At 36.9% G+C, this 16,702-nt stretch overlaps 1 protein-coding gene across 1 annotated transcript in view; it reads right to left on the bottom strand.

Moving 5' to 3' along the window:
• baiap2b (BAR/IMD domain containing adaptor protein 2b) overlaps window positions 1–16,702 on the bottom strand; it is a 52,692-nt gene that overhangs the window by 8,591 nt on the left and 27,399 nt on the right. Inside the window, exons 4-10 of the mRNA XM_042768009.1 lie at window positions 13,212–13,223; window positions 12,583–12,644; window positions 11,970–12,041; window positions 10,600–10,737; window positions 5,524–5,676; window positions 1,093–1,332; window positions 140–326 (exon numbers count right to left, since the gene is read on the bottom strand). Coding sequence (XP_042623943.1) covers window positions 140–326; window positions 1,093–1,332; window positions 5,524–5,676; window positions 10,600–10,737; window positions 11,970–12,041; window positions 12,583–12,644; window positions 13,212–13,223 — 864 coding nt within the window. The remainder of the gene's footprint in view (window positions 1–139; window positions 327–1,092; window positions 1,333–5,523; window positions 5,677–10,599; window positions 10,738–11,969; window positions 12,042–12,582; window positions 12,645–13,211; window positions 13,224–16,702) is intronic.

Here is a 16,702-nt window from a genome sequence, read left to right as displayed (position 1 = left end):
ATCAGAAAGCTCTCGGATAAAAAAAAAACATAATCTGTGTTCCGAAGATGAACGAAAGTCTTATGGGTTTGGAACGACATGAGGGCGAATAATTAATGACAAAATTTTCATTTTTAGGTGAACTACCCCTTTAACTTACCCAGAGTGTTCTTGGGCTTTACAGGCGCAACCTTGCGGACAGGCAGGGTGTTGGAGAAGGGCTCTCCACCGTGTCTGTGGGCTGGTTTCTCATGTGCGGCTCTGGTTTCCATCCAGCGTTGGTAGTCTTCACCCCCATGGACCCCTGAGCCATTCACCATGGGAACACTATCTGCTCCCATCATCCTCTGCAAGATGCAAGTCACATTTTTTAGAAACAATTAAGAGACCTAGTTTCAATGTATACTTGAATACATTTTATTTTCTCCAATCTCTTAAAAAAACAACAACAAACACGACAGTCACAATACTCCAAAATGGGATTTAAATGTATGTCCTCATATTATAAGAAGCAGTTTTTTTTTAACCCATGTCTTTTACACAGTTTTAACCCGGTGTGACTTTATATAGTGAGGAACATTAAAATCTCTCCAGTGTAAATCAGAGATTTGGTCCTAACCAGTTGCAAACACAATGATGGACAGAACATGCAGTTATGCCACTTTCAAATTCCAACGATATTTTTCCTCAGTGTGGTTATAATTATGGTTGTGGAGTAGACTAATTTCTACATTCAGAATCAGTTTTAAAACTTTATCTTTATCGTTGGAAATAACATTCTTGGTGTGAACGGGCCTTAACTCTTTGCACCAGCTGTGCCACTGGAGATGTTACTGCACTCTGATAAACTGTAAACTAAAGAGAGCTGTAAAAGCCAGCAGGTTTCTGATTATTCTTTTCACAGCATTGTGGTCATTATGGAACTGTATTTTAATGACTTCATCTACACTGAATTTGAGAACTCTCTCATTCCCATGGCCATGAGTGTGCACCCCCAACTCTCCCAAACACCCTCAGAACTTAATTATACACATCATTAATGCAACCATTTACAAATTATCTAGCTGCACTTGAGACACTATCATTTTGTGGCTCACACTGTTTCTAACTCACCATCTGTTGGTTCCCCATGAGAACTGCGAGCTCAGGGGGCACAGGAAGTGACTTGGCCCCAGGGATGGGGTCTGAGATGGTCAGGTTAGATTTAGAGGTGTGGTGGACACTGGGACCCAGCGTCCCTGTCACTCCTGAGCCCATTTGCTGAGCCAGAAGCATTGCCCGCTCTGGGAGTTTATTTGGGTCAGCACATGCTTGTTGCCACAATGGTATCTTTTGCGTCAGCAAGTCTCTGCCCTATAAACAAACAAACAGTGCCACAACTAGTATTAGCACCCAGCATGAGTTATGCAAGCTTTACACACCTGTGAGAGAATAATTTAGATTAGTCTAGAAAACCCATGTGGGCAAATCATGGATAACAGACCAAATACAGACCCTCTCTGTGAAAATAAACTTAGTTCCTGCACAGCTGAGGTTTCAGGGGTGAGCTCTTCAACTGATGGACTGATAGGTAGAGGGAATGCGATAAAATGATCCCTCCTCACCTTGTGTTCCTCTGAAGCTCTGAGCCATCCCTCTCTATCCTGACAACCTCCCCTCCCTGATGGTTGAAGCAAGTAATAGCCTCATTACACTGCCTTATGCACAGGCAGTGAGCCTGGCTGAGCTCTACGACCAGTAGCAGTAAGAGAGATGAGGAATGCCTGGAGACCTCAGAATGTAGAGCACAGGAAGTGCAACTTTATCTTTGGACACTTTTCTGTAATTCAGATCATCTGTGTGAGCAGTACATGAATGCTTATTTAAAACTCTGTAGACCCAAATTTCAGAGAGATGTGACAAATAAAAAGTTAATCAATTTGTGTCACAGCATTTTAGTTTTTTAAATCTACCTGCATCCTCCACCAAATTTTGGTTCAGTGCAAAGTTCCTTTAACATAAGAATGGTAAACGTACTACACACTGCACTGGGTCAAAAGTCTTCTAAATGCCTACAGCCTTGTAACATGTCAAGAACTTTCATCTAATCTTTTGTTCTCACTCTCCTTCGCTCTGTACTCATTATACCTCCATAGTCTGTATTTGGCTGGAATAGGTCAGTACCCTGTCTACTGTGCCCTTACGGTCCTTTTCTAAGTCACAACCACATACCACCCCACCCAAAGCAATTATCACCTGCCTTCCTTCCTGAGCAACTGTGGATTTGGGCACGACTTCATTGGGTTCATAAAAACCCTCTTCAGAAGTGCAAATTGGAGGATCTTAGTCACCATGAAATTAAAATGGACAATTTTTGGGAGAATTGCTGCATAGCACATTGTATGTTTGTTCATATGTTTGACTCTGGTTTTGGTGTAACTCATTTGTTTTTCTACTGTCTTCTGTTATGCTTACTTTCATACTTTCAATAAAATATTTTGTAAAAATTGACAATTCTTATTTTTTATGGAATATTACAGTGCTTATTATAAATGATTTGTCTGTGCATAATTGTTTTTATATATATATATATATATATAAAATTAATTTGCTCTCGTGATCAACCCCTCCCCCCCACCAGCATCCCCCGATGGACAAAGTCCAACCCTATGTTTTTTGGAGAGGCCATTTCACTCTGATATAAGTCACAATAGAAAATGAAAAGATGAGCGCAGTTTCCATTTCATCCGGACATTAAATTCTGATCCAAAAGTTTCAAGAGTAGCAGGACAGATCATGTGTTAAGTCATAAGATTCATTAGTCACAGCTCATTAAACTACTGCCAAGCTGAAGCATTTGCGATTTTTAACATCGTTTTAAAAGGACAGTTTACCTAAAAATTAAAGTTCTGTCATCATTTACTCACTCACATGTTGTTCCTTGGTGGAACACTAATGAAATACTAACAAGAACCCTACAAGTCTTATCTCTGTTGTAGCTCTTAAATCTCATTCATTTACATTCAAAAATGGTACTTAAAGACATGTTGTGCCAGGTTTATCAAAGATCCTAAACAAGAATGCAAGAGCAACAAGAGTAAATTATATTTGGGAGCTCTGAATACAGCATGTGAATAACTATTAAAACCACAATAACCAGCCTAAGAAGACTTGAAATACAGAGCAAAAATAATAATAATAATAATAATAAATAAATAAATAAATATGCTGATCTCCTCCTTTTGTGTTCCATGGTAAAATCGGTCACTGTGATTTTTGCCAAGTAAGACATGTTCCTGGATCAACATCCTGGATGGATCATCAAAAGATGGAGGGAAGTGGGGGGAAGTCATGGCCTAGTGGTTAGAGAGTTTGACTCCTAACCCTACGGTTGTGGGTTCAAGTCTCGGGCCAGCAATACCACGACTGAGGTGCTCTTGAGCAAGGCACCGAACCCTCAACTGCTCCCCGGGCGCCGCAACATAAATGGCTGCCCACTGGCCCAGGTGTGTGTTCATGGTGTGTGTGTGTTCACGGTGTGTGTGTGTTCACTTTGGATGGGTTAAATGCAGAGCACAAATTCTGAGTATGGGTCACCATACTTGGCTGTAGTCATGTCACTTTCACTTTTTTCCACTTTCACTTTTTTTGGATCAACATTATTGTCCAAAAATATACTTAACCCAATCCCTACCCCTAAACCTAACCCTACCCATAATTTTTTCCTAAAATCAGTGGGAAATGATAGCTGATAGAACCTATCCCTGATTGTAAGCCTAAAACAGATATTTCTTGAAAAGTTAAATATCAATTCTAATTGGTTGATTGGAAAGTTGTTCCAGGATCAACAAGGATGTTGATCCAGGAGGATCAACAAGGATGTTGATCCAGGAACATGTTGTACTTGGTGAAATCACACTCGCCAGTAAAATCATACAGGTTTGGAAGGACATAAGTGAATGTCAGTTTCATTTTTGGGTCAGCTTTGGTCATTGATCACCACGTAGTGTACTGGGTAAAACTTAGGGCTGCAAACCCCTCAAAGAGTAAAGCACTACTATTATTACTAAATCTTGCTAATAGGCAGTTAGTAGTGGTTTCAGAATTGCATTTGTGTAAAAAAGGCATCACACAAATGCGATTCTGAGACCACTACCTAACTGCCTATTAGTTCCCAAGAAATCTGTGAACCCTTCAAATGTGCAAATTTTATTACGTTTAAGATGTTTTTTGTCAATTTTCATCCCAGTGGTAAAATCTCTTAGTCATCTGAGCATGAGAGAGTTTTTATACTCTCTTTGTTCCTTCTGCCCTCAGTTGCAGACAAGTGAATAAGTATCAAGTACCATGACTGGTGTGGGTGACGGTGTTAAGATCCAACCATGACAAACTCTGGCAGATGGTCAGTTAAGTTCAGGTCACTTTGCTCTTCCTGTTCTCACAAAAGTGGATAATAAAGTAGTACTGCATAGAATAGACCCCAATATAATCTTCCCCTGTTAGGTAATGCCTCTTTGTCTTTGTCTTTGTCTAAAATGTTTCAGGAGTTGCCTGCAGAGACATTTCTTCAGTATGAATCTTCCTACACACATACATGGAAACAGTGATTATCCTCTGAACAGTCTGTTCTTGTAAAAGTGGGCCACTCTCTGCCTGGCCCTCCCTTTTTCTTCTCGTTCTCTTGCCATCGTTGCTCCCAACGCTCTGTCTATCACCAATTCTGAAGCGAGGGCGTCACAGTAGAGGAGTGAATCTTGCTTACGCGGGAATGACTGGTGTTCTTCTGCATGCTGGTGAATCCAACAGATATCACCAGATCTCTACTCTATTTTTGTTCAGTGTGAATGTAATGTTCTAAAAAGAATAATCACCCTTCACACTTGTGTTTGATATATGGGTGGCACCACCTTGATTAAATCTCCGTGATACAATTAGTAAGCAATAAAATGTAGACTTGATTATAAATCATTTTGCATTGTAAACAAAACACAATTTTACGGCACTGGCATGAGTGACATTTTGACCCAATCTAAGAAACTTTCCCAAAACACACAGTATAGCACATTCTCTAGCAAGCATGGTGGAATGATCAGCACTGAAATGAAATGAATGACTTGACTAAATGGGATTTGGGAGCAGAAACAACTGAACACAGAGTATGGAGTTGTTATGAGTATATAATTTTGTTAATACATTACATGACTGAAGGTTAAAGACAGCATGTAATCAAATTTGAAGTTGTATACTTTTTTAGATGTCTTGTAAAGTTTTCTAATGTAACCAAGGTCACGTTGACATAAAAGAGGCTTTATCAATTTAACTGACCAAATGATCCAACCAAATATTGATTAAATCAAATAAACCTTACTATTACTCAGCTTCACGTCAAAATATGTCACATTGCGGAAGCTAAATGTGTTGTATATGGCATTTCATGTTGTCTTTAACACATCTAAATGTGCAAATAATGGCTAAAATGCATGCTTAACACAAGTTTTATTTAAATTAACTAAATTTCAGTGTTTCTGCAACCCAAATTTTCTTTAGCATGACATGAATTCTCACCTTGGTGTAGTAGGTGTTGCTTGTTTTGGCCACTGCACACTGACGGTCAACAAGGAAGCAATACCTCCGTCTCTCTTCAGACAGGGCGTTCTTGTAGCTCTCAGAGATGTAGTTATCCAGCTCATTTTGTTTGCTGCTGATGGTCTCGACGTACTGAGGGACAGGGAAGGTGGTGTGATGCAGACATAAAAAATGACAAACAGTGCCCCAGATTAACGCAGCCTGATGTAATGAAGGCCATGCTAGGAGAAACCGCACATTTCAAATGACAACCATGTAGGCTTGCTGTTACTCTCATTGTACAGAAGCAAATGGGAATGCTTAATCTCAATAATCCATAGTATGCAAAGCTGGTTAGGGCTGAATTTTTACCGGCCTAACAAAAAATAAATAAATACAAATAAAATAAAACTCAAGTATCCCAACATAAAAATGACCAAGGCTGCTGCCTCGGTAAAGATCGCGCCACAGCCAAAACAGCATCTAACAAGGACATAAACCTTGCAGGAACTGGATGCAATCCAAACTGTGCACACACAGTGACACACATCATAAGGTTATTCAACCTGTGTAGATATTGTGAGTTATGCTGATTCCTTCCCACCAAGTGTTAATGAACAATCACTGTTTGCAAGTCTATTATTAGTCTGAAGTTAGAAAAGGTCACTGCATCATGCAAAAATGTTTTATGGGTTCATGGTGATGTACTGTACTGTATGAATGTGTACAACGTTCACACAGACTCTCAATCTTTGAGTTTCATGGGTTTAGTGCCTTCCACAGCTGAAATGAATTAAGCAATGCCTCATCCAGTGTTTAAAACTCATTTAGTACACATCTGGTCTATGACACCAGCACCAAAACACAGTTCACATGTAATTAGCCTGTAGGTAAAACACTAGATGTAAAATGTAGCATTTCCAGGATTCTCTCTGATCATGAGTGTGAGATTGGTCACACTGCTGAATGAACAATAACAGCTGAATGCTAAATATTTCTGCACATAGCATCAACTCCAAAGAGTGAGTCACATCAGATCACATAAGGCTTGAAAGACATCTACTTTTGACTTGTAACTTTATTTAAAGTGACCTGGGACAGGAAATAAAACACTGAGGGCAAAGCATGGTGGTAACACTTTTCCTCAAGTAATCTCTGTTCTCTCCAGGATCTGACAAAATTAGAAAATTAGAAAAAAAGCCATTTTGAAGCCATTTCACTTCCTTTTGGGTTCAGTTTTCAAGTTTAAACACCCTTAAAGAGTAAGATTTTATTTAATTTTTTTTTTTAAGAAATGAATACTTTTATTCAGCAAGGATGCATTAAATTGATCAAAGGTGACTTTGATTTTGTTAAAGACCTCTACATTGCTAAACATTTCTATAGAATATAAAGAATCCTTAAGTCACAATTTCCACAAAAATATTAAGCAGCAGAACTGTTTTAAATACTGTTAATAAGAAATGGGTCACAAAATCAGCCTATTAGAATGATTTCTGAAGGATCATGTGACACTGAAGACTGGAGTAATGGCTGCTGAAAATTCAGCTTTGTCATCATAGAAATAAAATACATTTTACAATAAATTAAAATAGAAAGCAATAATGAATTGTAATAATATTTAGTAAATTGTATATACTACAATATTTTTGTAATATTACTGTTTTAATGTATTGTAATCAAATAAATGCAGTCTTGGTGAGCATAAGAGACTTCTTTCAAAAACATTAAAACATCTAACCAACCCCTAACTTTTGAATGATATATGTAAGCTGTATATGTAAGCAGCAGTAATTTACAACATTCAAATCTCAATATTTTTCAACTTGAACATGTTGTCATAGCCTACATCTGCGTATAGACTGCATGTTTTGTACGCTAATGGATCAGATATGATGGTCTGTCTTTTTCTTTCCGGATAATGACAGCACTATACAAGGATCGTCTTTGTATTTAATGACCCATGGTCAAGACCCCTTTTCTGCTCCTATTAAATGTTCTTTCAGTGTCTGAGTCATGAGTACATTTACATGTGCAGTTCATGTACAACGCTAAGATTAAACTTCAGACGTAGAACCAGCACAAGTCCGTTGCCAGGTTGGTACAAATACAAAAATATGTCGTCACACAGGCAATGCTCAAATGTATTATATTTCTGCATTTTACAATTACCAGAATGACCCTACACTGGTTAGTCTGTATGTTTATTTGATAGTGATGTGATTTATTTGATTAATTTTATTGTACCTAGTTGTTAAGCAAAATGGATGAAAACCAATGTGATTTCTGTCAGTTTTGATAGATATTTACTGCAATATGGCCTGAGGCAATAGAGCTTCAGCAATGATTTATTTTTGGGCTATTTGAAGTTATCAGCATTGTCTGTGTGTGTGTGTGTATATATATATATATTATGCAATATAACATTAGAGTATGAAAATTTTGTATTAATTTTGAGGTTGCAAAAATATGTTTTTTTTTACGTATATTTAAAGATTAGTTTTACCTTTGCTTTGATCTAAAGCTCACTTTATCTGAATGAAAAATATGGGAAATTACCATGCACAATTAAATATCCAATATTGACCAATATATGTTCGATATCAAAAAACTATCCATAAAAATCTCTAAAATAGGTCAATAACCGGTATGGTTCCATGTAGTGAGTTTTGCAGAGTTCTGTTCATGCCATCTCTGAAAGCAGACTCTCCACCCTATGACGCACAGCAGGGACCATGAGCCCCACATGTAAAATTCATCCATGGTTCAAACTGAGCTGCTAAGTGGAATGAAAACATACACACACCTATAAATAATTGACAAAAGCTATTACAGAAAAAAATTCACATTTATAGAAAGCTGACATTTAAGAAATCTCATGAGAGTTGCCACACATAGGGAACCATGGGAAGGGTTTACACATACACAGTGTTTTCTCAGGGGTAAATCTCAGCTTTCACAACTAGTAAACTGCTACTTTAAAAAAATAAATCATGGGGATTGTCTGGGGTATATCAGCTGAGGCCAGAGACATTTTGAGTTACAGCTCCAAAAATCGAGTTTTTTTTTTTGTTATTTATTTGATTTTTTTTCACACAGAGCTGTGAAGCACAAGCTAAACTAACAATCAGAATGTGATCTCCATTTCCATTTAAAATGCACTTGCATCAGAGCTGCATACTGTATCAAACTTTTGGCCTTTGATCATAAGTCAAGAAAATAAGTAGGCCTACATCAGAGCCTCTGTTTCTGCTTGGCACAGAATCCGTTGAGGTCTACGGAAGGCCAAGATTTGCAACATAAAACCGCATATACAGAACATGGTGGTTTAAAGCAGAATTTAAATGGAAATTCAATTAAAAGAAATAACTATAACTGCTTAAGTATTGCATGCATATAAATTAATCTAACATTTATTATATTTTATGTGAATAAAAACAAAACATCACTTAATTAGCTGGTGAAAGAACACCAAAATGTTTTTCCTAAATGTAATTTTCCAGTTTTCAAATTGGAGCCACTCAACATGAAGCAGCTTCGTTTCTTTCAACTCAATAAATAAGTTCAATAAATTTATTTTCCTGTCATTACAATTTCAATTTTTGAACTCAAATTCAACTTCCTGTTGAGCATGGACAATTGAATTCAAATTTACACATTTTTAAATTATGGATTTTGGCCAACCCTGATCCAGTATACCAAATCAATCATCTCTGATGTTTGGTTCACTGATCCTCCTACAGTTTTTGTTAAAACCCGGAACAGGAAGTTCACGTAATTCATTTAAAACAACCCACTCACCTCCTTTCTGTGTTTTCTTTTATACACACCTGTGGGGTGTGTTTAACAAGCAAGCAGAGTCCACAGCGTTTTACGCAACAGCGTGTTCCTACGCCACTATGAGGAGCACACCTACTGCTAATGGCACAACACTCCCACTTCCCCCTGACCTCACACCTGGTGACGATGGTAGTGAGAGGCGTACGTTCAAAACAAACAGCGATCCCGACAAGTCAACCCCCGTACAACAAGGCCTCGATGAATAAAAGCACACACAATGGAACCCACTCAAAACAAGAACAATATTGTATGAAAGGACTTCAGCCAAACAGAGTGGGATTTTCTTTAGCACCTAAAGTACCAAACAGACTAAAACTGGAATCATTTTTTTTCTGTGTTCACAGCTAAATGTCTGATTCAGTGCAAAGCAGGAACATGAAAAGAGCAACGGCATATCAGATTATAAAAATATACCTTTATTGAAAAATAAGATAATAATGATCTATAATGTGTGAAAAATTATTGTAAAGATTTCAATAGACTCTGAATAAAGCTTGTGAATATCCATGTTGTCTGCAAGTTTTTTTTTTTTTGTTTTTTTTTTATGAATCTTTTGACTCTTAATATTTTTTTTTTTATAAATCATATTGTAACTGCAGCAAAGCAAAAAATATGTTGGAAAATCTTGTGTGAATAGCCATCAGCACTTAATGCACAGACATTCAATTTTCAAGACTTTAATTGATGTATGCTTGTCTTTTGTGCACTGAAAGAAATTTTAAAGAAATAGTTCATCCAAAAATAAATTCTCTCATTTACTCAGCCTCATGTTATTCCAAATCTGTATTACTTTCTTCCATGCAACAAAAAAAGGAGAAGATATGAAGATTGACACTTATAATTACATTGAAAAGACTGGACACTCTTTTCAAAGCCATTATAATTAATAAAGACTAGAGCTTTCAAGCTTCAACATGGATGCAAAGCACCATAAAGGTATCATAAACATGGTCAAGACAACTAATTTGTTATATTTCAGGTCTTCTAAAGTCATACGATAGAGGTTTGAATGAGAAAAAAAGCAAAATAAAAGTTGTTTGGTCTTTGGGAAAAAGCGAACAACTACATTCTTAAACACCTTCATTTGTGTTACACAAAAGAAGGTTTTACATTTTTGAAATGATATGAGGCAGAATAAATGGTGACAGAATTCTCAATTTGGTGTAACTAGTCCACCAAAAAGAAACTTAAAAGTACGTTTCGTTTGCTGAAATTTGAAGAGCAGCACTGACTCACCTGCATCTCCTTGTCTCCATATTTGGAGGGTTTCTTGCTGCCCTGACTCTTCCTGCGCAGTTTCTTTAGTTCGGCCTGGCACTTCTCCAGACTCTCTCCTTTGCTTTTGTGTTCCATCTGATATTTCTTCAGAGCTGCCTGCCAAACAAAATAAAATGGCTCTCATCACAATCGACCCCTAACAATATCCAAATGGACAAGACGGGGAACTTAATGGTTGTTTTTCAAAAAATGTTATCAAGCATCTATTCCAGAAAGACCTCAAGTGGCTAAATGCCAACGAGAACAGAATGAGATTGGGCTCCCTCGTAGTATGCTTGATTTCTTTATTCTCAGCATATCCTGAGCTTTAAAGCATAGAATAAATGTTAAAAGTGTGCCCATTGTGAATCAGCGGTTTCTTAACAATGCTTATCTGACCTGAACCCAGCATCTAAAAGACATGAAGGTCATCACATGTTCTTTCTGTTCATGTTCACATGTTCTCAAAGTGTCTTCCCAGAACCCCCTGCTTGACGGATTCATTGTGTTTCAGACCATAAATCTTTGTTTTCACTAGTCTTCACTGCCAAAGCCGCCTTCTACATTTGACTGAGCCTGACGCAGTTTATTTTCCATTCTTACTATGTGTGGAACGGAAAGCATGGGAGCGTAGTTCATTATTTCTGTCAATGCTGGAAATGAGTGACTGAATAAATGTGGCTTTGATTTCTTGCCAAGAAGCTGAGGGTCAATCTAATGCATTTACAAACAAGCCTGTTAGAGATCCCAGTAAAAAGACTTCTCAATCTGTGAAGCTGAAAGTCTCATTTCAGATGCCCAGCTGAACTTTCATGCATGTAAAAAGATTTCTCTCAAGTAAGAAGAAAAAAAAACACTTTCCCCTCATACAGACGAGAAGAGCCTTTTAGAAGGCGATGGTGTAATGCTGCTTATACTCTTGCTTTCATTATGTTACATTTCATTAAATTATGGATTAAACTCAATTATTGCCTTAAAAAATTAAGTAAAAAGGGGAATACAGTAAATCTAGTTATGTTATTGGAAGTGACTGTATGCATTTCAACTAAATAAAGAAACAAGACGGAGACAGTGCTTAGTTTGCTGAGTCAGGTAAAGAAATAAAAATTCTGGGGAAAAGTTAATGCTGTGTCTTTGTGAAATTCAGACATTGTGATCGGGAATTTCACGTGAGGGTGAAAGACTTCCTCATGCTGATTTCGCAACTGGTTCAAGTTGTGATGAGCAACTGATTCTGCTTGTGTGTGTGTGTGTGTGTATATATATATATATATATATATATATATATTTTAGCAGAATGTTGCAAATGTGATCACAAATTAAATGTGTGTGTATGTTTATAAACTTACATTTAAGTAGCGAACATCCAATTCCACTTTTTTCTCCAGTTCTGTGAGTAGTTCATTGTGGAATGATTTCAGCTGAAAATTACAGTAGACAAATACAGTTTATATTATATACTGTACACAAGCACTACAGTACAACAGACCAGCAATTTTCCTCTCATATGACAAATTAATTCTGCACATGATTACACATTTCACACCCCAAATCACTAACGTTAGCCAAAATAACCTTACAGAACTAAAACTCATGTCCTATCCATAATGTACTCTCTAACAGATGTTCACTCCAATTTCTGCCCTGTTATCATTTTCAGAAGGACTCAGATATGGTTTGTTTAACATCTGCAGCTGTGTCACACAGCACAGGAAAGTCTGTGCTTTGTCTGAGGTGGTGTGTTTACGCATGTGACCCTGGACTACTGCCCTTCATGTATATATGGAAACATTTGAGTCAATGTGACATTTTGAGATGCCACTCCTTTCCATTTCCTTATCCTGGAGGCTAATGGAGCTTCTTAGATACAGCCTGATTGACTCAGTCATGTTGTGAGAAAATGTAATGAGAAAATGTGAGCCTATGAGGCAATACGATCTTCATCAAGTTAATGATACTCACCATGTCCTCTAGCTGCATCTGGATCTGTCTGTGAACCTCCGCCATCTGAAAAAGCACATCCCCGAGAGAGAGAGATAGAAAGAGGAAATAGATTAAACTGTCACTGTAATACTTTTGCACCTGATATCAGGACACCATGCAGTCTGACAAGGGAGCAGGGAAGAGAAAAAAGGAGGTAGAGAGTAAAATAAAAACAAATGATGAACAAGATGGGCCGTCAGTCAAGCTAAAGGTGCAAGAAACACAATACAGTAAATTAAATAATAACACCACAAAATATCAAACCATATTGTTTAATAATAAATAATTAAATGAATAAAAGATCACACAGAAAAAAAGTAATATTAAAATATAATTCCATGAAGATGCATACCAGACAAAATAAAAAAGTATTCATGGGAAACAGTAAAAGCATATTGCAAGTGCATGTTTAATAAACATGAGAAAACAAATCAGAAAACGTCAAAAGATGTCAAAAAGAAAATGTTGTTAGCACACAATTTTCTCATATCAACATCATTTTGTGGTACAAGAGAGAAAAAAATGACAAATAAAGAGAGAAGAGGTGAATCATGCAGCCATTTTTTTTGCGTGTGTGTTGTGTGTGTGTGTTGTGTCAGGGTACCTACATGCTGCCTCTTCTGTTTAGGCAATGCATTGTAAAAAAAAAAAAAAAAAAAAGGAACAAAAGACCTAGTTTGAGCAGGAACAAAAGTACAGTAGACCTTAAGACAGTGTAAAAAAGAGAAAGAGTGAGAAGCTACCCAGGGAGAAATGAGTCAAATCTCAAACACTAAATGCATAAATAACACAGGCCAGAGAGCTGCACTAGTCTCATGAACACAATATCAAAGCAGTGTTTCCTACACCGCTATTAGCTGCTGAATCCATAACGCCACAGTGAAAGAATAAGCCACACAGCACAGTGATTTTATAACACCCATGTTTAATTTATAAATCATTTGTATCAATATGAATAATAATAAAAATTGTATAAGTTTTATCATAATAATTATTGTTGTTGTTATTTATTGTACAAAATATCAAATTCAAATAAATGCTGCTGAATTTTTTTATTCATCAAATAGCCCTGAACAAAATCGTGGTTATTTCTGATTAAATCGTATATTGCTCTTTTACAATGGCTATGAATGCAGCTGATACAATCAGAATTTAGAGTCTTTTTATAACTTATATTTTGAGTTATGAGCTTGCAATCTATAAATAGTCAAAATCACATATTAATGACTCTTACAAGTTCTTTTTACCATGTAAAAATAAAGTATTATTGTATTATATAGCACCCAAAGTGGGATCAAGTACAAACATCTGGCTGCTGAAATATTGCTTATGTGATTTTTTTCCCAGTGCACAAATCAAGTGCGTGTTTTTGAAGACCATAAAAGCTTAAACTGGCTGGTGGTGGCATCATTGTAGTTGTGCTTGTAAATTTTTAAGTCATATCAAGTTATCAAAGCTGACCTGAAACAAAACTTCCATTCATTACATTAGTACATCAATGCACATTTCCACAGGGACAGAAATGATTATAGGTGCTGAGACATCTTCCTTTCATTCATCCATCAAACTCTTGTCTAACTCTGCATTAACCAGGTTCAAACTGGCTTAATAAAATAATGAAACAGAATAACAAAAAATGCACACAGTATGTAACACAGGGGCAGCATCAGTGCAGACACTTTGAAAAGACAAGCCACTTACACAACTTTTCTGTTGTAAATGAACAATGACAGACATACATGTACTCGCATGACATCCAATGGGCATGACGTCTCTCTCTACCTCCTGAACTGGCAATAAAGTCAAGCCAATGTGAATGATAGCTCAAATTGTGCAGCCTATTATTTTCTATATCACTACATATTAAATACCTTCAGTACACACTCATTCATATTTGAAATCCATGCACGTCCCTCATAAATCTGAGCTACTGAGCCACACAGTGTGTTTCATAAAGCGTGACCCTGCCTGTCTTTGAATCCTTCATGCCTGACCCAGGACAACTGCACCAGCATGCAGTACATATCTAATCAAGCCTTCCTCTTAAGCCCTGCCTTCTGAGAAATAGAGTGACAGTCTGTTTTATTCAGTCGTTTCAGTTCAAGGTCGGCAGAGGCCATCCAACCAGTAACATCCATCGAAACAGAGATTAATAAGGATGGATATGCACACACACATTACACATATGATGATCTCGCTGTACCCAAATTCAGTCTATAATTTTCATAACGGAAATAATAAAAGAGAATAGCAGGAAAAGGGGAACAAACATGAACACTATCTGAGAGAATATCTATTGTTGTCCAATAGGAAATAATTATTCAGGAAGAAATTTATTAAATATGATAGTAATGCACACAATATCAGGTGTGCAAAGGATGTTGTGATTAACAATAGGAGAGAAAAAAATACAGACCTCTACAGCTAAATCACATTTTCAAACCTTTAGCTGAACAATCAAAGGAAAATTTTATTGGTTATTCTTCATTTAAATATCTCAGATGTTTCTCTTAAAATTCCCTAGAAGAAAAAACAAGGCAATTGTCTAAATACAGTTAAGGCCTGTTCGCATTAAAAACGGTTATCGTAACTATAACTATAGCATTCACATCAGTGCACAATAATATTCAGTTTATTTTAAGTGCACACTGCAGTTATGTTGTCTATCACTTCCTGGAAACTTTCCAAAAAATTACCAAAAATACTGGAAAGTTTCCAAAATTTCTGCCACCTTGCAACCCTAGCCTTAAGAGGAATGAGATATAAAATAAATGTGGATAGATCATTTGGCCTTTGAGAAAAGGTTCATATTTCGTTCACCTCAAACTGTCAAGTCTGCAGTAACATCTAAACACAGTTTCAGACATTACTGAGAGCGCTTATGAAAGTCTAAGCACATGTGAGAAACAACTGAGGAATTAAATATCATCTGTGATATTTCTTTCCTATGGGCATCCATCAGGTTCACATAAGAGTGTATACAGTATGTAACATGGATTCCCCTCTGCTTCTGTCCATGCCCTAGCCTCACCCTGCTGTCCCCCGTCCAGATCTCGTCTGTAGGTCGACTCACTCTTATTTCCTGTCAGCACAATGGTCTGACAGCACTCCCCGTCCTCATCCTTCCCAGTTCCAACCCCCATCTTTCTGCTGCAATTCAGCTGTGCTCGGCAGGGCTTTAAACCGCTTAGAAGTAATCAGCACGGATCACAACATCTGCAACTTTGAAAGACTTAAACATATTGTTGTCCGCTTTTAAAGGGCCGAATCAACACTCTGAAGAGACAGTATGGCATCTAGTCAGCACCCTGGCACGTGTGCCTAAGAAAAATGTTGGCTTGTTTGATGAAAACATCAATTATCAATAAATTATTTTAATAAAGCACTGAGTACTTAGTAAGATACATGATACAAAAAGATAAAGAGCTTAAAATGAGAATGATTTTTGATTTGCAGTGCACAGGTAAAGTCAAAATGAAGCAGCTTCCACAAACCCATTTTATTTTCAAAATGATGCACTGCAGATGGGGGCGGGGGGCGATAGGACTTTTTGGTCATGAAGAATTTGATCCCACGACTTATTAATTAGTTCCCTCATTGCCCATTATTTAACTTACTTAAAATGAGGAAACATAGCCACGATTTCATTAAAATGAGGGAATGAATGAATAAAATATGGCCTCAAATGAAGTAAAACGAGGAAATTAATTAATACAACAGGGTTTAACTAGAATGAGGGAACAAATCACAATTTAACTAAGACAATGGAACCAAAAAATTAAATGTGGCCACAAAATTAATAAATCGTGGGAATGAATTCTTAATTTGTGGCCACAATATCTACTTTTTCTTCAGCATGCAGGGCTCCTTTAAATTAAGCATGATATATGAAAATAATGATTGGATTGTAACATGTCCTTTTCATACTAGAATACAAACCTTTACTTGGTTGGCCAAAAAAAAAAAAAAAAAACTTTACAAAGAACTATCACCAGTCATAATGTAGTGTTACAGTGGTATAATTTGTATGACACTGTAGAGTCTCACTGGGTCAACCTAACCTTTCCAGAGAGATTGGAAGGAAAAGATTGCTACTCTG

The sequence above is a fragment of the Cyprinus carpio genome, chromosome A12 (genome assembly GCF_018340385.1).
Source record: "Cyprinus carpio isolate SPL01 chromosome A12, ASM1834038v1, whole genome shotgun sequence".
Classification (NCBI taxonomy): Eukaryota; Metazoa; Chordata; class Actinopteri; order Cypriniformes; family Cyprinidae; genus Cyprinus; species Cyprinus carpio.
The sequence above is the reverse complement of the archived record's forward strand: the minus strand, read 5'-3'. Positions and strand labels throughout refer to the sequence as shown.